The sequence below is a fragment of the Hippopotamus amphibius genome, chromosome 12 (assembly GCF_030028045.1).
Source record: "Hippopotamus amphibius kiboko isolate mHipAmp2 chromosome 12, mHipAmp2.hap2, whole genome shotgun sequence".
In the NCBI taxonomy this organism is placed as follows: Eukaryota; Metazoa; Chordata; class Mammalia; order Artiodactyla; family Hippopotamidae; genus Hippopotamus; species Hippopotamus amphibius.
Genome location: NC_080197.1, coordinates 12,299,686 through 12,323,974, shown reverse-complemented (window position 1 = coordinate 12,323,974; position 24,289 = coordinate 12,299,686). Strand labels below are relative to the sequence as shown.

The 24,289-nt window shown below is 48.8% G+C and overlaps 1 protein-coding gene across 1 annotated transcript in view; it reads right to left on the bottom strand.

The window, feature by feature from the left end:
* Positions 1-24,289, bottom strand: part of PREX1 (phosphatidylinositol-3,4,5-trisphosphate dependent Rac exchange factor 1) — a 193,252-nt gene that overhangs the window by 59,419 nt on the left and 109,544 nt on the right. Inside the window, exons 6-10 of the mRNA XM_057703163.1 lie at positions 17,754-17,915; positions 11,049-11,182; positions 4,549-4,667; positions 2,889-3,038; positions 533-680 (exon numbers count right to left, since the gene is read on the bottom strand). Of these exons, the coding sequence (XP_057559146.1) occupies positions 533-680; positions 2,889-3,038; positions 4,549-4,667; positions 11,049-11,182; positions 17,754-17,915 (713 nt within the window). The remainder of the gene's footprint in view (positions 1-532; positions 681-2,888; positions 3,039-4,548; positions 4,668-11,048; positions 11,183-17,753; positions 17,916-24,289) is intronic.

Below are 24,289 nucleotides of genomic sequence, written 5' to 3'. Positions count from 1 at the left end.
ATGAAGAGAAGCCCCTGCTCTCTGCAACTAGGGAAAGCCCGTGTGCAGCATCGAAGACCCCAATGTAGCCAATAAATAAATTTATAAAAAAAATCATAGGGTTGGGGGGAGTCGAGGGAGGGAATACGGGGATATGTGTATAAATACAGATGATTGAACTTGGTGTACCTCAAAAATAAATAAATACAATGAAAAAAAACTCTATAAGAAAAACAAATATATATATATTATATATATATATAAAAAAAATCATATATTCATGGATGTGTGTACCAGGTCACAATATAAAACTTGTATCTTACAGTGAGTTGTGGTCAAAAACATTTGAAAGACCTGATATGGGGACCCCACTATCCTTGACCTCCAAGGGCTGTTCCATAAGGATTTGGGGTGCTTTAGTGGCTCTGCCCAGCAGGGCCCCTGGGGGAAAGGGCAGGGCTGGGAAAAGGCAGGTAGGTGCAGATGGCCTGCCCACCTCCAGCCTCCAACCAAGAGCCAGGGACCCAGCGGAGGCCAGGGTGGGGCCACTCACTTGCCGAGGAAGCATTTGGGGACAGTGCTCAGCTTTCTCCGACGGTCCTTGATCAGATTCACCTTCTTGTTCATCATCATGTGATAAAGCTTCTCCCCCTTCTCGGCGATCATGACGTAGGCATCCCGCTCCATGCCCAGCTTCAGGCCTACAGAGAGGACACCATCAGAACCAGCACTGGGGGGCAGAGGAGGTGGGCCTGGGGCTCCTGAAAGCCTGTTCCCCCAGCTGCTCCCCCACTACCGCCATAGCCAGTGGTCATCCACAGAGCACTCCCTGCATCTCGGACACTGTTCTAGGCACCTGCCATTGACCCTGCATAAGAACCTTGTAGGAGAGGGCGGTTAAGGTCCCCCATTTCATAGATGGCGAAGCTGAGACCCCGAGAAGGTAAGTCCCAGAGTAATAAGCAATCGACCCTTCAATCTGAGGATGGGTTTCCAAATTTCGAGGTTATCAGAAATCCTACTGAGACCTTCCTTCCAGGTTAGGGATGGAAATTTGCCTGTTTCTCTAGATAATTCACACAAAACTCTGATCCCCATCACTGCCCCATATTTTCTAACTGGACCCCATCCAATCCTGACGATAATATAATGACAAATAATAACAGCAAATGCTTTCATAGTGCCAACTCTATGCCACTTAATCCTCACAAGAAACCTACAAAGCAAGTTCCATTATCCCCATTTTCAGATGAAGAAACTGAGGCCCAGAGAAATTAAGTTCTCTGTCCAAGGTTGCCCAACTAGAAATAGTGGAACCAGAGATTAGACCCTCAAGTTTGGCTCCAGATCTGTGCCCTTGACCACAGCATGCACCACCCCAGTAAACTCAGCCCTGAGCTCAGGGTTTGGACAACACCCCGATTCTAACAACCAAGCCCTACTCAGACCACTCTCCACTCATGATCACATATGTCCAGCACTGACCATAGCCTTCTATTCTGACCACAAGGATACTGATCAGCCCCACCCAGGCCAGGCCACACTCCTGATCCCCACTCCCAGCCTGAACCACACACCCAGCCCTGATCAGTGTCAGAAGTCACAAACTTGCCCTAGCAGGGGCCAAGTTCAGTAGTTTATCTGACCTAATGGCATTTTAATAAATTCGATGCAACACTTAAAATTAAGAAATGTCACCTAAAAACTGAAATGCCTAACTTCTCAAAAATAAAACAAACAAACAAACAAACAAATCAATGGACCTGGCCATGCTGGGCCCATACTCATTCCTGAGAGATGATGGTGACTTGTACTTGGGTGGAAGTAGGGAGAGGACAGAATTGGATGGACTTGGCATATATATGGGAAGTAGAATTAAAAAGGCTTGATCTATTGAGTTTGGGGAGTGGGCAGACATCAGGGATGACACCAAGAGTTTGAATCTGAGCTCCTGGACGATTGAAGGAACCACTTACTAAGATGGGGAAGTTGAGGGGATGAGCGGGTTTGGGGCAGAAGACAGGGTGGAAATTAAGAATTCTGATTAGACATGGTAAGCGTGAGATGACCACAACACAGCCAAGTGATGATTTCAAGAGGATAGAATATAGATATGGGGGAAACTGGGCCTCTGTTTCCTCCACTGTAAAGCTGGGAGGTAGGCACCAATTATTAGGATTATGAGTCAAGTCTGCAAGTACTTACAATAAAATCCAAACCTCATTTAGCAGCACTACAACCCTCTGCAGCAGGGGCTTTATCCCCATTTATCAGACCACATCACTGAGGTCTGGGAAGCTGAAGCAACTTGCGCCCAAACACACCATGGCCTCCCCTTCCCAGCACGGTGCTCTCTGCACAACAGTTCAGTTTCCACCCCCAAATGCGCCCAAATATCACACCCAGCTCTGCACTTCCTTATGTGAGGGGCCTAAGAGGTGCCTGGGCCCAGAGATTCATGACCTCAGTTACGGGGCAGCCCCCAAGGACCCTCCTCCGAGACAAAGACTCGATGAATGTCAAACAAAAAGAGCCACGGGTAAAGGGAACAGAACCATGGAGGGGACAGAGGCACGTAGGGAGCATCTTGACTACTAACCCTCAAGGGTAAAGGAAGTGAAGAATCCCAGGACAACCAACCACAGTGGCACGACCTTGGGCAAGTCCCTTCCATCGGGCCTCAGTTTCCACATCTGTCTAGTGGGCTAAACCAGATGAGCTGAGATCCCACCAAGTTATAACAGTCCCAGAGCTCCCTGCCCCTTCAAAGATCTGCTTTCTGCAGCTCTGATCTTTCTGGAAAGGACCCTACATTCCTCCCCTAGACACAGCTCTCACTCTACAGAAGGGACCAGACTGGGAGAAGCTATATACACTCCAGGGGCCCAGGAAAACCCCCAGCTACTCACTCTCGCGCTGCTCCCGCTCACGGATGATGGCATCCAGCCACTTCTGCTTCTCCTCCGCTGTCTTGGCCATGCAGACAAACCACTTGTTCTTGGCCGTGTTGTGGATCTTCCAGCCATTGGTGACGGTGTAGCCATTGCTGTGATAATCCGCTGGCAGGGACAGGAGGCAAAGGGGGGTCAGCAAGAGCCCCACCACACACGCGACATTCAGCATTATACGCTTACGAGGGAGGACTCAGGACCACCCCTTCCTGCTCCAGAAAGACAGGGTGGCAGGAGCATCAGTGGGATCGGGATTTGAGAGTTCAACTTGCCACCCTTCCAAAGCTCCCTCTCCTACCTGCTCTCTGGTGGGCAAGGAAGACCTCAAGCAAAGAACTCTCCCAACCCCTCAATTACAAAGGGAGACACCTGACGTCTCCTTGCCCGTCTCCTTTGGGCACTCAGACTACTTAAAACCCTAGCGCAAGCCGACCATGCCAAGCCACGGGCCCTTACACGCTGTTGGCTAGGATGGGGACTGGCAAACCTCTCAGAAAACAGGCTGACCTTATCCAGGGACGTCACACCCAGCTGTCCCCTGAGTCTGAGGAGGGGTCCACAGGTGTCGTGAAGACTGCCAAAGGGGTCTGTGGCTCAAAGCCAATTCAGAACCCCTGCCTTGGATAAGCTCAAGGGCACATACACCAAGAGGTGTACACACAAGAATACTCACAGGATCACTATTCATAACGGTGAACAGCAGACACTACCCAAACGTCCCTCACCAAAGGAATGCGTAAACTGGGGACTATCTGCGCAAGAGAAAGCTACACAGCGATGGAAACCGACAAGCTACAGAGAGCTACATGCAGAAACACGGATGACTCTCACCACCATGGGGCTGCGTGAAAGACGCAAGATGTGAAAGACTACATGGTATACACAGAGAACAAACACATGGTTACCAGTGGGGAGAGGCAAGGGGGAAGGGACAAGATAGGGGTATGGGATTAAGAGATTCAAACTACCACGTATAAAAGAGAGAAGCAACACGGATATATTGCACAGCACAGGGGAATAGAGCCACTATTTTGTAATAACTAAATGGTATGCAATCTACGCAAATATTGAATCACTACGTTGTACACCTGAAAGTAATATATGTTGTAAATCAACTAAGCCTCAATTAAAAAAAAAAAAAGAATCCACGTGCTGTGCCAGTACTACCTGGAGAAACACAATGTGAAGCAATAATAATAATAATAATAAAAACATATATATGGTTTTATATATATTTGTAGTCATATAACCATTTAAATCAGGTTCAAAAACAAACTTTAACTAAAATGTTTAGCAATGCACATTTAGGAGGTAAAAATATTTTTAAAAAGCAAGAAAATAATCATCACAAAATGTGGACAGTGGTTACTCCTGGGGAAAGGAGGCACCGTGGCCAGGGAGAGGTGTTGAGGGGGTGGCTTCTGGGGTGCAGGCAGCATTTTATCTCTTAACCTGAGTGGCGACCACCCAGGGGTTCACTTTATGTGCATACGTTTTAGGCACTTTTCTGTGGGTAGGTCACCCTTCCCGACCAAAGGGAAAAACTGTTGAACTGCAGCAGAGACGGTGTCGTGGAGCAGGGGGGCTGGGCTCAGGCAGGACATGAGTGGGGGCCTACCTGTCCCGTCCTCCACGTTCTCCACCTCCATGACTTCAGTGTTGATTCGACCCCGGAAGATATACAGGGAGCCGTTGATGGATTTGGTCCTCTTGGTGGATTTCTTGCTCCCAGTGACCCTGAAAGACAGTGGGAAGTCAATGTCCCCTACACCTCCTCTCCTTGGGGCTTAGCTGTCTTTAACAGCACAAAGGGAAGCAGGACAGTAACACAGAAGGGCGCCCAGGGACCAGAGGAGCGTGGTAACTGGGTCAGAAGCATGGCATTTTGGCTAGTGGCTGGGTGACTTTAGCAAGTCACTTTCCCACCCTCAGCCACAGCTTCCTCATCTGGAAAATGGGCTAATAGCCTTGCTGACCTCCCAAAGCTACTTGTGAGCCTACAGGAGACATGGATGTGAAACCAACAAGAAGCAACAGAAACCCACTCTTCTGAGCTAGAAAATGGGTAGAGGCTCTCAGGGTAGCTAACAAACAAGAGCTTCCAGAAATAAAACCAGAATGGAAAGGAACGTGGAGTAGGCAGTCCAACCATCCATCCACCTACATCTACCTATCCACCATTCATTCATTCATTCATTCATTCATTCAGGTGAATTCTCTTGCCTACCCATTTAGTCACTCGACAAAGTGACTGACCAGTGGTTCCAATGTGAAGGATACCAAGTTGGGACCAGGGGAGCCACTCACCCATGCATTCAACAGGCACTCAAGAGAATACCTAGTGGGCACCAGGCACCACTCTAGGTGCTAGAGCTGCAGCAGGGAACAAAACAAAGTCTCTGAGAATACATCTTCCAATACGGAAGGGCAAAAGGCACCCCCAAAGCCCCCCAACATGCCCCCATCTGGTCACTACCACCCCACCCCACCCCAAGCATAACCACTATCCTGATGTCTAACCTCATGGATTCATTCTGCCTGTTTTGGAACTTCACACACATGGAATCACACAGGGTGATGGTGATGGACATTTGGGTTGCTTCCAGTTTGGTGCTGCTGTGAATTTTCTGGCACGTGTCTTATGAAGAACATATGTGTGCATTTCTTCGGGTTATCTATCTAGGAGTTGAATTGTTCAGTTACACGGAATGAACACGATCAGCTTTGGTAGACACTGCCAAGCCGTATCAATTCTCCCACCCCCAGCAGCGCAGGGACATGCCAGTTGCTCCACATCCTCCGTAACTGGTATTAAATTTCTCATTTTGGCCATTCTGGTGGCAGAGAGGAGTGTCTCTAAATAAAGATTTCAACTGTATTTCCCTGATGAGTAATGAGGCTGAGCACTTTTTCATGTTTATTGGCCATCTGGTGTCTTCCATGTATGAAATGACTGTCCCTTGACTATTTTTCTGTTGGGTTGTCTGTCTTTTTCTTAATGATTTATAGCAGGGCTCGGCAAGCTTCTTCTGAAAAAGGGCCAGAGAGTAAACATTTTCAATCGTGTGGGCCATATGGTCTCTGTTACAACTACTGAACTCAGCCCTTGAGGCATAAGAGCATCCACAGACAACACAAAAATGAATGGGCATGGCTGTGTGCCAATAAAACTTTATTTATAAAAATAGGCAGCGGGCCAAATTTGGCCTATATATTTTGTATATGAGTCCTTTGCAAAGTGGATTGCAAAGATCTTTTCCTCCTCTGTGGCCTGCCTTTCTACTCTCATCTTACTGTCTTCTGATAAACAGAAGTTCTTAATTTTAATGCAGTCTGACAAATCTATTTTTCCTTTATAATTATACTTTCTGTCCAATTTAAGACATCTTTGCTTACCCCTAGATCATGAAGATAGCCTCTATGCCTTCTTCTAGAAGTTTTATTGTTTTATCTCTCACAGTTAAATCAACAATCCAAGGATGACTTTTGTATATTGTGTGAAGTTAAGGGGTCAAGATTCATTTTTCCCACTGGATGTCAAACTGACCAAGCACCATTTATTGAACCTCACTGGTGCTCCTGTTGAAATTCAAATGGCCACTTACATATATGTCTACTTCTGGACTCACTACTCCATTCCATTCATTTGTCCGTTTTTTATACCAATGCTATATTGTCTTAATTACTATAGCTTTATAGTAAGCCTTGGTATCAGTAATAAAAGTCCTCTAGCTTTGCCCTTCTTTAAAACTGTCTCAGCTATTTTTTGTTTTACAAAAGCCTTTATTATCCTTGATGTCTCAGCTATTTTTGTCTCTTTATGTTTCCATGTAAACTTTAAAATCATTTACATACACACACACACACACACACAACCTCCCTCCTGGAATGTTTATCAGAATTACATTGAGGTTCGGGCCAACTTTTTTTTTTTTTTTTTTGGCTGCGTTGGGTCTTCGTTGCCGCGCATGGGCTTTCTCTAGTTGTGGCGAGTCGGGGCTGCTCTTCAATGCAGTGCACGGGCTTCCCAGTGCAGTGGCTTCCCTTGCTGTGGAGCACAGGCCCTAGGCGCACAGGCTTCAGTAGTTGTGGCACATGGGCTCAGTAGTTGTGGCTTGCAGGCTCTAGAGCACAGGCTCAGTAGTTGTGTGGTGTACGGGCTTAGTTACTCCTCGGAAGGTGGGATCTTCCCAGCCCAGGGATGGAACCTGTGTCCCCTGCATTGGCAGGAGGATTCTTAACCACTGCGCCACCAGGGAAGTCCCCTGGCCAACGTTTGATGAGAGAAGGCAAAGCACTTGCTGGTGATGTGGGGGTGAGGCAGGTCAGAATCAAGGACAACCAAGAATCTGGTCTGAGATCCTGGGTAAAATGGTGGTGCCATTTGTTGGGAATAAGGAAGCCTCAAGAAGGCAAAGGTTTGGGGCAGGAGTTGCAATGAAACTGAAGAGTCTTGTTTTAGATCCAAGTTAAATGTGAGCTGTGTGTGACACACCCAAGGGAAGACACAGATTTAGATTTCTTCTACCTTACACACCATGTGCCAGGCATCATTTTAACTACTTTACGTGTTTTCTCTTACTTAATCTATAAAAACAACCTCATGAGGTGGAGACTGCTTTCATCCCCACCACACAGATAGGAAAACAGAGGCACAAAGAGCTGACATAACTTGCCCAAGATCACACAGCTAGCAAGTGGCAGAGTCTCTGAGTCTTTCACCACCACACGCTGCTGACGCCTCCAGGATGTTAAACAAGCAACCGAGATATGTGAGACTTCACTCTTCTGCATCTCAGCTTCCCCTTCTGAAGAATGGGGAGGGGGGCTTTTAAAACTCTCCCTTCCACTTCTGACATTCCAGGAGCCTCTACTTTTGAATCAGACCAGGAATACTCTGGGTCAGAGACCTCCCCTGACCCCGACCCGGACGGGCAGTGCCTGGCCTGACCCAGGCAAAGACACAACCGTAGGCAGACACCTACCAGCGTCAGGCATGTCTACGACCCCCATCAGAGTCAGGCCAGGAGTTCCAGCCACCACTGCCCAATCCCTCCGAGACCTCTCGGGGCCCAGCCCTCTGGCTCGCGACCCGGAGCACAGACAGTGGCCGCCTGCCAGGTTCTCCCAAGCGACAGATGTGCCCTCTCCCTCCAGCCAGCCCAGCTTACTTGCAGGCCTAAGGAAGGAAACGGCCTTAGAAGATGAGCTCGTGTGGCCACAGGGCAGGCCTGAGAAGACCCGCTGGGAGTCCAGTACAATTGGCATCAGCTGCTACCGCTCCAATGGCGGAAGGACCTGTGCTAGGGTGGCTGAAGGCTGAGCAAACTCAGCTCAGGCTGGGAGGTCACAGAGGCCTGACGGGACATTCTGTTTTCTAAACCCCAGTATTCTGGGGAAAGTGTCTGCTTCAGACACAGCCTGGGGTGTGTGGTGGGGAAGGACTAGGGGTGGATGCTGGCAGTGGCCTTGGCATTGCCAAAGGAGGACTCTCAGGATGGCCCTAGCAAGAACAGGGAGGAAACAAGGAGGGAGGAGAAGGACCATTGATGGGGGGATAGGAGGATGTGAGACAGACACAGACAGACTAACAGAGTGGGCAGGAATAAACTATCAAATGAGAAAGAGACACTCTGACCCAGCCACTTGGTGAAAGAGGGAGATGGAGGCCTCTGACTAGAAGGACCAAGTCCTAGAACAGGGAGGAAGGTGGGCAGGGGGAGGGGCCTGTGGCTGAGGCACCTACTATGTGCCAGGCGCTGCACCGTGGCATTGCACCAAATAGGAGCACATCACGTGTGGAGCTAAGTTAACAGTAATAGCAGCTACTTCTTATTCCGGGCACTTACTATGCACCAGGCACACTTTACACGTTTGTCCTTCACAGCGACTCTATGAGGTACATGATAATTCATCCTAGTTTACAGATGAGGAAACTGAAGGAAAGAAAGGCAAAGTCACAGAGTCAGAGAAATGGCTGAATGGCGATTAAACAGTAAGGAGCCTGGCTCTTAACCAAACATTACTGTAAGAAGGGGTTTATCAACCCATTTTACAGGAGAGAAAACTGAGGTTCAGAGAGGTCAGGCTGGAGAAGGAAGACAATGAGAAGCTTCCTGGAACGCCCATCATTCATCCTGCAGAAAGTTTCCTCATCACTACCTTTGGAGGTCGGCAGAATCACTCTAGGAAAACGAGGCTCAGGGAGACAGTAAGTGACAAGCCCAGAATCACAAAGGAAGTTGGTGATGCTGACAGTAGGGCCCAGGATCTGCACCTCCCCTCAGCTCTAGCTTTTACTAGATAAAAGAGTAAAGAAGCCTCTGGAAAGTCACTATTTCATCCCTAAAACAAGGTAATAGGAAGTTTAATTCGAAAAGGGCTGCAATGGTCAGTTGAGACTATCCTTTACTTCCTCAGCAAGAAAACTGAAAGGCAGGAATTTTCTTGGTCCACCAATCTACCCACCTCTTCATCCATCCAACCACCCACTCATGTTCCTACCCCTCTGTCTCCTAACTTTCCCTCTCTCCAATCATTCATCCATCTCTCCATCAACTCAACCATCCAATCATCCAACTTCCCATATCAGAGCCCAACCACCCTGGCAACTATCAATCAATCATCCTTCAACACACCCATCCAACTGACTATCTATCCACTCATCTCCAAACCTCCACCACTCAGCCAGCCTCCCAATGTTATGGCCATCCAACCATCCATCCTTCTACCCGTTCACCCAACAAACCATACATAAAGGCCCCAACTCACCTTTCAACTAAACACACCTCTGCCAGCTCATCATGTCTTCACATCCATTTCTCCCAACTACCCAAACATTCAGAGATCCCCCTAACTTTCTATCTACCCCTTCGTCTAGCCACCTCCTAAACCTCTAACCACTCAACCACTCACTCATTCATCTACTCAGTCATCCATCCACAAATCAATTCCTGTACGCATCCACAATCACTCCCTCCATCTACATCCACTCAGCTCCCAAACCTCCAACTACCCATCTGCCCCTCTTGCCCTTTGCCCACACATCCAACCATACATACACCTGCCTCGGTCTACCACTCATCCACCCATCCAGTCACAATACAAAGTTTAAGAAGCTCCAGGGAAAAACACAAAGATGACAAAGATACTATCTTTCCCTCAAAAAACTGAACAGGAGGACCCCCTCCCCTCAAACCATCTACCTTTGGATCTTAGAATCATAGGATGTTGATGGCACAAAGAATCTCCAAATTTCCATGACCATCTCAACCTACACTGTCCACTATGGCAGCCACAAGCCACAGGTGGCTACTGAGCACTTAAAAGGTGCCTAGTACTTAAAAGGTGCCTAGTACTAGGTGGCGCAGTGGTTAAGAATCCACCTGCCAACGCAGGGGACACGGGTTCGAGCCCTGCCCCAGGAAGATTCCACATGCTGCAGGGCAACTAAGCACGTGCACCACAACTATTGAGCCTGCACTCCAGAGCCTGTGAGCCACACCTGTTGAGCCCCTGTGCCACAACTACTGAAGCCTACATGCCTAGAGCCTGTGCTCCGCAACAAGAGAAGCCAGCACAATGAGAAGCCTGCGCACCACAATGAAGAGTGGCCCCAACTCGTCACAACTAGAGAAAGCTCATGTACAGCAGCAAGACCCAACACAGCCAATAAATAAATAAATTTAAGAAAAAAATAAGAAGATGCCTAGTACAAATTGAGATGTGCTATAAGTGTAACATACAGACCAGATTCTGAAGCTTTAGTGTAAAATTTTTAAAAGAATGTAAAATACCTACTTAATAAATTTTTTAAGTTGATTAAGTTGGAATAATAATATTTGGGGATCTGTTGGGATAAATGAAATATATTACTTAAACTCATTCCACCTATTTCTTTTGCTTTTCTTAACGTAACTGCTAGAACATTGTAAATAATCTACGTCCTTGGATAGTGCTGATCTAGAGTAAGTCCCTCAACTCAGAAGAGAAACGGGAAGCCCAGGCAGGCGAGTGAGAAGCCTATGCTGTCACCATGAGAAGTGTCAAGAGTTCAACCCAACCCCAGCCTCCTGGCCCACCCGGGGAAGCCCTGCCCCTACCTCCCCAGCCACTCACCTGGATTTCCGCTTGCAATAGACAAGGAGGTTGTCGAAGAGGAAGAAGGCTCTCTCCTGGATGTTGCCCGCGGAGATTTTTAACAAAGTCCCTTGCAGGAGGAGCTGGGTGCAGATGTCGGTGAGGTTGGAGCCCTGGCAGAGCGGCGGGGGGTGCAGTGTATGAGCTGGCAAGGCCCGGAGCACCCCCGGGAAACCCCCTTCCTCACCACAGACAGAGCCTGCCCCTGCCTCCCCCGCGCCCCCAAATCTCAGTGAGCCCCTGGAGGCGCGACTGTGAACAGACAGAAACCCCACACCACCTGACGGACGCCTTCCCTCTGGTGAGGGTGCCAGGACAAGGCTGGCAGGAGCGCACAGAGATGACCCCTCCACAGAGGAGGGACCTGGGCTCAGCGAGGTGAAAGGACTCAGCTCACGCAGTCCTAGTTGGCATCTGGTTTTGTTATGGGTTTTGCTGGATTTTGTTTGCTTGGATTTTTGCCTATCCCCTCCCCGCCTTATTTATTTGTGTCTTGACTTGTTATTTCATCTCCTCCACGAGAATGCCCCTTCCCTACAGACAGGAAGCATCATCAAGCATCTACCAAGCACCTGCCACTGTATTCCCAGCACCTACCACATTCTCTGGCCACACAGCAAGTGCTCAGTAAATGCTTGCAGAACAGGTGACCAACACAATGTGAGCACCACCAGGGGCAGGACTCTGAGAGCACTTCCTTCTAACTAAGGATGTGAGAAGAGATGGGGCGTTCCCATCTATGCTAGGGTGGGCGTGAAGCTCACTGACCCTCCACAGGGTTCAGGGCGATGTGGTCAGGAAAGGCATCAGGGAGGAGCAAGATGGGCTGGGTGGATGGCGAAGATAAAGAGGCTGAGGACAGGGATGAGGCGAGGTCCCTGATGAAAGGAGTCCTCGGAGCCGGGGACCACACAGGTCTGTCTGGAGCTCTGGGGGGACCAAGGCAGGGGCAGAGAGATTCCAAAGTGCTAAGTGAGAGGAAGCTGGAAAGAGACCTTAGAGGGCACTGAATGCCGGCTAAGGTGGCCCCCCGGGGGTCCTCAAATCTGTGTTCCTCTTCCATCGCAGGAATGAGGTTTCAGCTGGCACATGGCTGCCCAACCACAGACTCCACTTCCCAGCATCCCTTGTGCCAAGTGTGGTCATGTGACTACATTATGGCCAGTGTGCCCCACTTCTACATCATTTCCTTGAAAGAAAACTGCCTCCCTCCCCTTCCTCCTTTCCCTCTTGCCATAGGCTGGAAGATGGCCACAGTGGTGGAACACACTGTAGCAGATGACGGAGGAAGGCATTGGAAGGGACCAGGGTCCAAATGGAGCAGAATCACCCCACCCCCAGCCTGCATCACTACTGAGAAATAAACTTTTATCACATTCAAGCTGCTGAAGTCTCTCTTTCTTACAGCTGCCAACTTTAAATACTTGATGTACTTCAAATACATCAAGATAAGGATGGAGGCCCCGTCAGTAGGTGGGCAAGGGGCTGCCCCTGACATTTAGGTGCAGGGGATAGTATGCCAAAGTGGTATTTTAGGGGAAATTCATTTCACAAAGCTGCAGATCACAGTGAAGGGAGAAACAAAGAGACATGATGCTATCTCTCCCTGGAAATGAACTTGGGGAGGAAAGAGAGAATTCTTCATAAAATCTCCTTCCCCAACACTCAACACCCAGAACTGACAAGGAGTTCATACACCAGAGAGATCTGCTGACTCAATTATTTCTGAGATATAGGATACTGGTTTTGGCAACTCAGAAATCAGTCTGTCTTCTAACTTCCCACCACAGTCTCCCCTGCTGCTGTCAGAGCCAGTTTGGTCTGTGCCCACAGGCCGGCTGGAAGCAGCAAATCCATTTGCTCAATGGTGCTAGAGACCCCCTCTGGGGCTCTATCAAGGTCCTGGGAAACCAACTTCTTTGCAGTCAAGAGCAGTGCAGCCCAGGACAGAAGCACATACCCGTTAATAGAAATCACAGCCTGGATGCCTGCATGCCACAGGCAGATATGCAATGCCCACAGCACAGCGACCCACCAAGGTAGCACGCCTGCTGCCCTGGGACTTGGGGACAAAGAGCCCCTTTGGAGCCCCAGCATCTGTGCAAACAGGGACAGTGTTTGCTGGGTAAGAAGATTCCATCAGTAGCCCATGGGCCAGCTCAGAGCAGAGAGCAGCTCGACAGTTCCTTCAAGACCATGTGCTCCCCATCTCCTCCACCCGCCTCCCTCATGCTCACCCATCAGCCCTTCCAGGCTCCAAAGGGGGACTCTGGCTGCTTGAACAGTAAGTCCCCCACATACAAACCTTCACGTTGACAACTTTCAAAGATGCCAACGTGCATTCACATGTCCAGTCACATAACTTAGTTCTCGTGTCTGGTGTTATCTGTAAAAGTTGGGTACCTAGGCTAACTTTGTTGGACTTAAGAACAAATTGGGCTTATAAACACACTCTCAGAATGGAACTCATTCATATGTAGGGGACTTACTGTTTATGAACCTAGTACCTGGCCCACCTGTAGGGGCCAAGAGCCCGGAGATCACGCAGATCTAGACCAATGTCAGAGGACGGCAGGGAGGAAGCACACCCAGCCTGGGAAGCTGCCTCCGTGGCCTTGGCCAAGGACCACCCAGCAAACTGCATCTGAAATGCCAAGGGCACTACAGGGGGAGGCCCCTTCCACCCCAGCCCTGCTAAGAAGCCCAGGTGACATTCAGTCTCCCTGGAATCCTTCAATGCAAGTCAGGGGTGGTGCTCAGGCTCAGACACACAGGGAAGAGGCTGAGCACCAAGGTTTCCCCCAGCCAGGGCTGGAGTCCTCCTTCAGACAGCGCAGGACTGAAGTGGTGACATTCAGAGAAGAGGATAAACGCTAACGCAGGCACAGGGCTTACCACCCGCCGGTTCTAAGGATCTTACAAGACCCCGTTAACCCTTACAACTCTCACTTTACAGGTGAGGAAGCTGAGGCACAGAGCAGTGAAGTGACTTGTTCAAGGTCATGGAGCTGGTCAGTGAGTGAGCTGGGACCTGAACCCAGACAGGTGGCCCCACCATCCTATCCACTCACCTCTGCTACCCTGTGCTGCATCCTAGAAGGTAACCTGTTTTCTTACGCAGTTGGTCTAAAGCAGGGGTCTTCGAAGGGGCAAAAGCACAAGGCATCCCAGGGAGGGTGCGGAGAACATTCGAGGTACTTCTGTTTACGGTCCTTCTTTTTAACACTTCTATGTTCCCTCACCCCCATTTCCTTCTGTCCCTCATGGGTGAGCGAGCAGCTGATGGCCTCTTAAAGCAGGGCTCCCAGAGCCAGCAAGAGTGGTGTGTTCTCTTTCTTTCTTATTGAGAACATGCACTTCTTTTCATGACGGTGAGTTTCTCACGGAAGTCTGTGGGGCTCGCATCTGGAGCGTCCCTCTGCAGGGGGGTCAGCCCACACTGGTAGGAGCCCTAGCCAGAGCTGTGTGACGCTCTCTCATCTACAAAAACGAAGAAAGAAATCCCGCTTTGCTGCCACGGCTCTTCCTGACATTTACTGAGCATTTACTCTGAGCCAATAAAGCAAGCACTGTTCTGAGCACTTTGCATGCACCCACTCCCTGAATCCCCAAGCGGCCCGTGGGGTGTTCCTGTCATTATCCAGACTTTTCAGATGAGAAAATTGAGGCAAAGGAACCCCTCCATGCAGAAGGGGTGGGCTCGTACGCTCGCTTCCACAGTATTGCGACATACTCCCGTTTCCTTGTGCTCAGTTACATGGATTTATAGATTAACTTATCTGGTTTTAACTAAACCAGTCCCACGACTAAAAAGGACAATTGGCTTACAGAGGATCAGGCCAAAAAAACCACAGATCAGAGATCAAACTGATGATGCAAGTCCAAGTGCACAGCAAGAAAGTGGCCAAGAAAAGACTCCCTCTGCTCCAGAAATAAGTCCCTTGCCAGCCATATTCAGAGAGAGATGACAGCCATCTAATTCGACTGGCAAGAGGTCAAACAAAAAAATTAGAAAGTATCAAGAAGAGAATCAGAAATCAGGATTTGCAACCACCATTATTCACTGTGAACCCTAAGTCATACTGTCCCCTTAGGTTCTAACTACTGAAGGCATGAAGCTATTGCAAGGAACTTCACTGTTAAACATTATTTTTTCTAGCTAGAACATATTATTTTCCCAAGTCACCTTGAAGATCAAACTTAAAAACCTTTCTACTATACAGAAAACCATTTCATGTTTTCCAAAGAACATTTGTATTCTACACTTCGTTTTACCCTCAAAATGATGGCAGCAGATAACTTCAGAGACATTATTTCTAAAATTAGACAAGTAGGGGAAAATGAGGCCAGGAGAGTGGGACAAACTTGTGTAAAGCAGGATAATCTGTAAGTTAAAAAGCTGGACCCCAAAGCCAAGACTCTGCACCTCAGTTTTCTCACCTGTAAAATGGGGATAACAACAGCCCTCGCTTCCACTGTTGGAAACGTGTAACAGGTGCTCAATAATTGCCAGCAATTCTTATTCTGGGTCACTATTTCCTACCACACACAGTGACAGTGATCAAAATAACGGCCATTCTCAAATTGCAGATATTTCAGGGTCAGAAAGGGCCCCAAAGACCCATAGTTCCTATTTCCCTAGGCCCTTACCAGAAGGCCTATGGAAATCACTTCTGCTCTGGCTGCCAAATTGCTTGCTTAATACTCTCTCCACAGGGGCTCACGTGAGAAATTTCCCTTCTATCTGGATGCTAAGAAACTCTCTGTCTCCCAGAAGAACTGCTCGGCTCTTCCTTTTTAGACTTAGGTGTCCTGCTCTTTTTACCTTGGCCACCAGGAAACTCAGCTGTCTTGCTCTTTTTACCTTGGCCACCAGGAAACTCAAAACCCAAACTGGCAGATGTTTAAACATGTCCACTCTATGTGCTCTTTAGGTTAGCATATTTGCTGAAAGTGGCCAAGTGACCCACTTCTGGCCAATGAGATGGAAAGGGACTTCTGGGAAAGGTTTTCCTCCACTAGGGAGGAGAGCTCCCCTTCACTGTCCTGGCCATACCCCTGTCTCCTTCTGCTTTGGAACACATGATGTCTGGAGCTGTTGCCATCATGGAACCATGGAGAGGAAGGCTGAGAGGATCACAAGAAGCCAAATCAGAACTCTGACATCATGAAGGTGAAATGAGATTCCTTAGAGGACACATCCTGACACAATTTTCAGTTGCAGGAACAGAAACCAAGCTATGTAATTTAAGCAGAAAGAAATGAGGGCCTTACTCCATCCCTGTAGGGGCTAGAGGAGCCTTGAATCACAGCTGCCATAAAACCAGGAACACTGCAGAACTGGCCCTCCAGGCAAGCCACTGCCTCTGCCTCAACTGGGGAAAGGAAGAATCAGACAAATACCTGTCCAAGCTGATACTCTCGGGAAATGCTGCCCAAGCTGCTTTCAGGCCCTCAGGAACTGTTGCCTCAACTGTCAGCTACAAAGCCACCCTGTCCTGCTAGATACACACCAACAACAATACAACAGATGCTCTTCCTCTTGACACCCAGAAGCTGGAAACTGGACCCACTGCAAATGCTACCACAGAAAGACAAACACAACCATGGCTGTGCTTTGCTGCAAAAACAGCATAAGGGTGGCCTCCATCCCACACCTGCCTTACAAATTTCAAGCAGCTGGATCTGATCTTGGTCAATCATATCCCAAACCTGAGCTACAAGGGAGTTTGAGAAATGCAACTGCTTGTTCTTCAGCCTCAGCCAGGCAGGAAGGCCCAGCCGGAGGAGAATGGGTACATGGCAAACACTAATCCATGATACTCGCCTCCTCCCTGAACACAGGCCCCTCCCCTCTGCAGCCACACCCTCAGCCTCACAGCTGTACAGTCTCATTTAGGACCCCCCCAACACAGGGAGATGAAGTGGAAATCCCAAACGTAGCAAGTGCCAGAAAATTCAAAGGTTCTAAGGCAGATGATTCAGAGAACAATCTGTGGCCAAGAGTCTTTTCTCTTTAGTCTTAATCGCCCATTCCAGCTGTACTTACTCAGATATTGACTTTTTTATTTATTCAGATTTTCCTATATCCTTTTACAGATTTTTTAGGAGAGCTCTAATAATTTAAGGAAGACACAACAGAAGATATCAAGAATCCCATCCCTTAATAATCATGATCATAGTAATATCCACACCTATCATTTATTGGGTACCTACTATGTGCAGGTATAGATAAGGAAACCAAAGTTTAGAGAAGTTAAGACATTTGCCTAAAGTCACACAGTAAGGGAGTGTCAAAGCCAGAACTCTGTCCTGGAGTGAACCCTTAAATGCTACCCTTGATCTTGGTGTCAAAAGCTCAAGGGACACAAGGCAGATAAGGCAACACGTGATGGAGAGTGACTGGGGAGTGGTGGGGATGGAGGGAAACTAGAGGTTCCAGTGGCTGTTGCCGTGGAAAATTGGGGCCCAGTATGACCAATTTTTAAGAGAAACTTGAAATCTAGACTTTTATGTGGACTTAATTGAAAAATAATTAAACAGTTTTTTTTTTGCAAACACCACGTAGGCCAAACAAAATATGCTGCAGGCCAAATCTGGTGCCCAGACGGCAGTCTGAACCCTCAGCTGTGCACCCCTCGGGCCTGTCTCCAGCCCAGAAGGTTCCTCCTGCCCCAGACATACCTCCCAGCCTTCGATGTGCGACTGCAACTGCTCCAGGGCCTCCAGCTTCTCCATCTGCCGCTTGGTCTCGTTGATGTTGGAACAGACAGTCTTCATGGCCTGCAGGGCACTCTGGACCGCAGGATGGTCGGGGTGCTTGCCAGGGGTCCTCTTAGCCAGTTCCTAGGGTAGAGGAGAGGGCAGGAGTGAGGGTCATCAACCCAGAGGGCACCAAACAGCCCCCAGGACGCCCGGGCCTGAGCCAAGTCCCAGCTCTGCTCTGGACAAACTGTGTGATCTGGAGCTGCAGAACATCGTTCATTCATTCTTCCACTCATTCATTTAATACATGTCCCCAGAGCAGCTCCTCCACAACAGGCAGTGTTCTAGGGCCTGGGGATAAATCTGTTAATAAAACAGAAAAATTCCTCACCTGGTGGATATTACAATCTAATAAAGGAGATGGGCCAAAATAAAGAAAAATCAAGTATATTATACAAGGTCAGGCAGTGACAAATGTTATGAAGACATATCAGAACGAGGGGCTAGAAGGTCTTGGGAAATGACGTCTTCTTTCAGATAGGGAGGTCAGGGAAGCCCCCTCCAAGGGGGTGACATTTGAACAGAGAGTCTGGATAAAGCAAGGGAGGGACTCCTGCAAAAATCGGGGAGAAGAGCATGCCTGGAAGCAGGAACAACAAATGCAAAGGGGCAGGGTGGGAGCATATGTGGTGAGTCAGGGAACAGCCAGGAGGCAGTGTGGCTGGAGGAGAGTAAATGAAAGAGAGAAGGAGAAAGAGAGACACACACAGAGACAGAGAAAGAGATTGGTAGGTCACAGAGGTGACCACAGACACTGCCCCTCCCCAGCCTCCAGTTTTCTCAGCTGTAAAATGGGTACAAAGAATCCCTTGGGGACGTCCCTGGCAGTCCAGTGGTTAAGACTCCTCACTGCAGGCGGTGCAGGTTTGATCCCTGGTTGGGGAACTAAGATTCCACATTCCATGCAGCCAAAAAATTAAATAAATAAATACTAATAAGGAAATCTTCATTTAAAAAATGCAGGTTCAAAAAACAAACAAACAAAAAAAACCCCTTTGCCTTCACAGGGACGTGGAGGACACACATAAAGAGGCCAGTGGGGGCCTTAATCTGCAAGCCCCTCCCCTACCATTTCTCACTCTCATCTCGAACCTCACCACAAGCACAGGCTAGGACATTCTAAAGGTCAGGCTGGTCTTAATCAAAGGGTCTCAGTCCTGTAGTAAGTGTAACGAGAAAGGAACTGAGACAGCAGAGACTAGCTGGGCCTCAAGATATCAGGGAAGATTTTTAGGCTGCATCACTCAGCTGACAGGACCACACTGGCAGAGATAAGTTTCTCTAATCATCTGGCCCTGACATGCCCAGATGTTCCAGCATCTCTTCTCCATCTCTCTGCTCCCTCATAAATCACAGAGATGATGCTCCAGTGAGCTGGTTCCCAGCACAGTCCCACATGGACTCCAGGGCTGGCTCCACCCCTGGGCTGCTGGGTGACCTTGGGCCAGATGCCCTCCACGCTGAGCTGTAGGCTCATTGTCTGAAAACCAATGATGAGGATGAGGATGGTGACGACGAGCCTTTCCTCTGTGCCTGGGAGGTAGGTTCTGTTATTACCCCATTTAACAGATGAGGAGACGAAGGCTCACCAAGATGGCCCAAAGGCTCCCAGAAGTAAGAGAAGGAACCTGAATTTGAACCCGGCCATATGGTTCTGCTCATGGTTATGGGGAGGGGTAAATCAGACACTGCAGGAAAAGCAGCTCCCAGGGAAAGTACAGCCTCGGTAAGCACTTGGTCTACGCTGGCCATTATTGGCCCTGCTGTTATAAGATAGCACACACATTAGCAGAGCCTGCAAGCAGCAACGGGCCAGCCGGGTGCTGTTCCAAGCATGCCCTGCGGAGCACCAGCTCGAAAAACAGCCCTTCTCTAGTCGCTTCATTTCTTCTCTGCCTGAACATGAACAGCTTCTTTTCTGGAGGGCAGATCCTAATGGGCCCAAGGCCCAGATGTTCTGTAACATCAGGACCCTGCGGGTTTGCTGAGCACCTGCCTTGGGCCCAGGGCCAGGCGAGAGGGAACACGGGGTGGGGGGTGGGGGGGGGGGCGGGCATGGAGCCCTCTCTCTGGAGGCAATTGAGCTGGGGAAGGAGCTCCCAGGGGAAGGGGGGGAGGGAAGGAAGAAGCGGGGCACAGACAACAGCCCCAAGTGGTGAAAGCGCTCGTGATAAATCAGAGAAGGGGAAGGACAGTGCGGCCGGAAAAGCTTCAAGAAGGAAGTGAGACGGAGGCAGGCGGGTCACTGAGGGTTGAGCGTTTTGTACAAAGGGGACCATTTCCATCCGCTCCTCACTCGACGAACACAGACGGAACAACGGGTCTGTGCGGGTCTGTGCCGGAGCACCAGCGTCGGGACACAGAATGAGACCCCTCAGGGTATTAGCACAAAAAGTGATGACAAGCGAGAGTACTGAGTGAGTGCTCACCCTCCTGCCGAGCTCACTGGATCCTCACGTTGACCTGTGAGGCCGTTACCATCCTCAGTTCACAGGTTTGAGAAGTAAGGCACAGAGAGGTCAGGTCATCTGCCCGAGGTCACAGAGCAGACTTGAGCCTAACCAGTCTGGCTCTGAGGTTAGCGCTCTGAACCTCTATACTATTTATAACCGTTCAGACAGTTAAATAGGAATACTTTCCTCTCTAGTAAATATAATTTATATTGTTGACAAGTGCTAGGTGACAAACTGGGCAAGTGAAGGGACAGGGAGGGAGGGGGGTGTGGGGGTCCCAGAAGGTCTCTCTGAGGAAAGGGGCCTCCGGGTGGAGACCTGAATGGAGCGAGAGCACGGGCCATACAAATGTCTGTGGGAACAGCACTCCAGGTGAGAGAAGAGCACGAGCAAAGGCCCTGAGGCAGTGAGAAACAGCCAGGAGGCCAGGGAAGCTGCGGCACAGTGAGCGAGAAGGAGAAGGATGGGCAACGAGGTCAGACCCGCACCCCAAACACAGATCAGGTAAGGCCAGGGTGTGGTCTCTACCTTTCATCCCAAGAGGCCTGGGGAGGTGACAGGGTTACGAGCTGAGGCCTGATGCGAACCAATGTAGCCCTTAAAGAATCCCTCTGACTGCCGAGTGGAAGATGCACTGGAGAGAACATAAGATGAACATAAAAGCAGGAAGACCGGCTAGTGCCTACTGCAATGGTCCAGGCAAGAGATGCTCAAGGTGGAACAGGAAGCCCTGAGCCCCATCCATCCATCCATCCATCCATCCATCCATCCATCCAGTGGGGCCTCCTACGTACCTGGCCCCAGGCTGGGCCCTCTGTTGAAGACACAGATGACACAGACACTGCCCAAGTCCTCCTAGAGCTGACAGCCTGACTGTAGACATGTCCACAGAGAAAACTACAATAGAAGACCTATGATGGGGAATTCAGTTCAATGCCCCAAATCACCCCCAGCCCCTGCTCCAAAACGAGTGGTCTTGAGCATCCAAATCTTTGTCAAGCCAGCCAAAGTGGGAGGGGGAGTGTGGCCAGCCAGCTCCCTGTTTCCTCCCCGTGAGCAGGGACAGAGGCTCAACCACCCAACGCAGATCCAGCATCCCCTCCTTCTAAAACAGGGGCTCAAATGACAGCCTGCAGACCAAGTCCGAGCCACCACCTGCTGCAATAAGTGAAGCTTTACGCTCAGTCATTTCCCCACTGTCCTCGCTTCTTTGGAGCCACAGCATCAGAGTGGAATCGTGACAGAGATCATACGGCCTCCAAAGCCTGTATTATTTACTACCTGGTCCTTTAAAGGAAAAGTTTGCTTGCTCCCTGGTCAAAAGCAACAGAACAGACTCTTAGCTGAGCACAAGGCCACCCAGAATAAAAACAACATTTTCACCCACGTGGACACAAGTTCTGATCACTGGGGTGCGTGCAGCTCCTGTTTTCCTTGCCCGTCTCTCCCTTCCCGGGCTGGAACGTTGATACGATGTGAACATCTGAGACCCCAGGGGTGGAAGAACATAAACCCTGGACCGCCTTGTACAGAAATAAAGTTACACGTTAAGTCACTGTTATTTTGGGTCCCTGTCACTGTAGCTAAAATATATCCAGATCCACGTGACAGATGAGGAAGCTGAGGTGGACCCAGAGGGGAGGTCACTTGCCCAAGGTCACAGATTGCTAAGGGGTGGGACCAAAATTCAAGCTCACACAATCGAGGTCCAGAGCCCACGTTTTCAACTGCTACTCCATGCTTCTCCAGCCTGTATCCCTGGGATCCTGCCTCCTCCCCCCGCCCCGCTACAAGTGCAAAGCCCTCACCTCTCTTACTCTTGAGACTAAAAGCTAATGGGGGACTTCCCTGGTGGCACGGTGGTTAAGAATCCGCCTGCCAATGCAGGGAACATGGGTTCGATTCCTGGTCCTGGAAGAACCCACATGACGCAGAGCAACTAAGCCCGTGCGCCACAACTACTGAGCCCGTGCGCTGCAACTACTGAAGCCCATGTGCCTAGAGCCTGTGCTCCGCAACAAAATAAGCCACTGCTATGAGAAGCCCATGCACCGCAACGAAGAGTAGCACCCACTCGTCACAACTAGAGAAAGACTGCATGCAGCAGTGAAGACTGAACGCAGCCAATAAGTAAATAAAATTTTAAAATTTAGAAAGCTAATGCCTGTCACACCCTGTGAAGCACTGCTACCACATCCCAAGCCCTGGAAGTTGGAATTTCACTGACCCTCCACTGATGGGTTCCCTGAGGGGCTGCCAACACCCAGCAGCCAGTAAAAATGAGAAAAGGTTATTTCCCTCTTCTGCCTGGCTGCCCCACCTCTTCTCCTGCCTTCTTAGTGCTGGGCATGGAGAACTGAAACTGAGCAGGATCTTCTGGCCAAGCTCCTGGCTGGGCCAAAACTGAGAGGAAGGCACTGGCTTTGATGTCTTGGTTCACAAGGTAGTGGTGACTCCACTCTGCTCAGCCACAAACTCAGGGCCCATTCCTGCCTCTAGGCCTTTGCACTCGCTGTGCCCTTTACCGGCACACTCTTTCTCCAAATTGTAAGAGGTGGTACAGTACTGGCATATGGAGAGACATACAGGTCAATGGCAAAGAACCGAGAGACCAGAAATAAATCCTTACATTTACGGTCAACAAATTTTTGACAAGGTGCTAAGACAATTAAATAGGGAAAGAACAGTCTTTTCAACAAATGTTGCTGGGAAAACTGGGTATCCACATGCAAAAAAATAAAGTTGGACCTCTTCCTCACACTGTACACAAAAATTAATTCAAAATGGATCACAGACCTAGCTGTAAAAGCTGAAACTATAAAACGGTTAGGAGAAAACATAGGTGTAAATGTTTATGACCTTGGGTTAGGCAAAGCATTGCTAGATATGATGCCAAATATAGGCAACTGAAAAAAAATTAGATAAACTGGACTTCAGCAAAACTTAAAACATTGTGCTTCAAAGACTATAAGGTGATGAAACAATCTATAGAATGTGTAAATTATATCTCTGACAAGAGACTTTATCTGGTATATACAAAGAACTCTTACAACTTAACAACAAAAAGACAAATAACTCGATTAAAAAATAAGCAAGGGATTTAAATAGACATTTCTCCAAAGACAACACACAAATGGCCAATAAGCTCATGAAAAGATGCTCAATATCATTAGTCATTACAGAAATGCAAAACAAAACCACGAGATACCACTTCACACCCCCTAGAATGGCTATAATCAAAAACACAAACAATAACAAGTGTTGGTGAGGATGCAGAGAAACTGGAATCCTCATACATTGCAGGAGGAAATATAAAATGGTGCAGCTGCTTTGGAAAAGAGTCTGGCGATTTCCTAGTGACAGCTGGATCTAGCCATACCTGAAACCATCTATCATGATACTTTTCAGTTACATGGGCCCATTTTTTTTATTAAGCCTGTTTGAGCTAGTTTTTCCATTCCTTATAATTTGAAAGAGTCTCTACTGCTTCACAACCCCAGAGAGACTGCAAGGATTTGGAATCCCAAAGGTGTCCCAGCCAGTCCCACACAAGCATAAAATATGGGTATCTTCAAAGTTAAGGGAAGCTTGAGCTGCACTAACAAATGCCTCATATGCAAAAGGAGGGAGCTGAGGAGGCTCCTGCCCAATTCAGAACTTAACACACTGTCTTAATAAGTTACAACAGAGTCAAGTTCAAAAGATATAAACTATGGTGTTGAAAGCCCTTGAAAACCCTGGAATCCACATCCAAGGTGACAAGGCTTAGCCCAGAGAAGAATGTTTCCGGAAGGAACCCAAAAGCTGGTTGTTAAGCCTCTTGGGAGAACTCCATGACTGAGAAGAAACCTGCTGGATCTGTAATACCTCAGAGGATCCAAGTGGATTGAGTATGTACATCTGTGAAATGGGATCACAGTCACATCCTAAGGTTGTTGTGAGGATCAAATGGAATAATGACAGTAAAAGTGTTGGTAATCAGTTTTATCATCATCATCATAA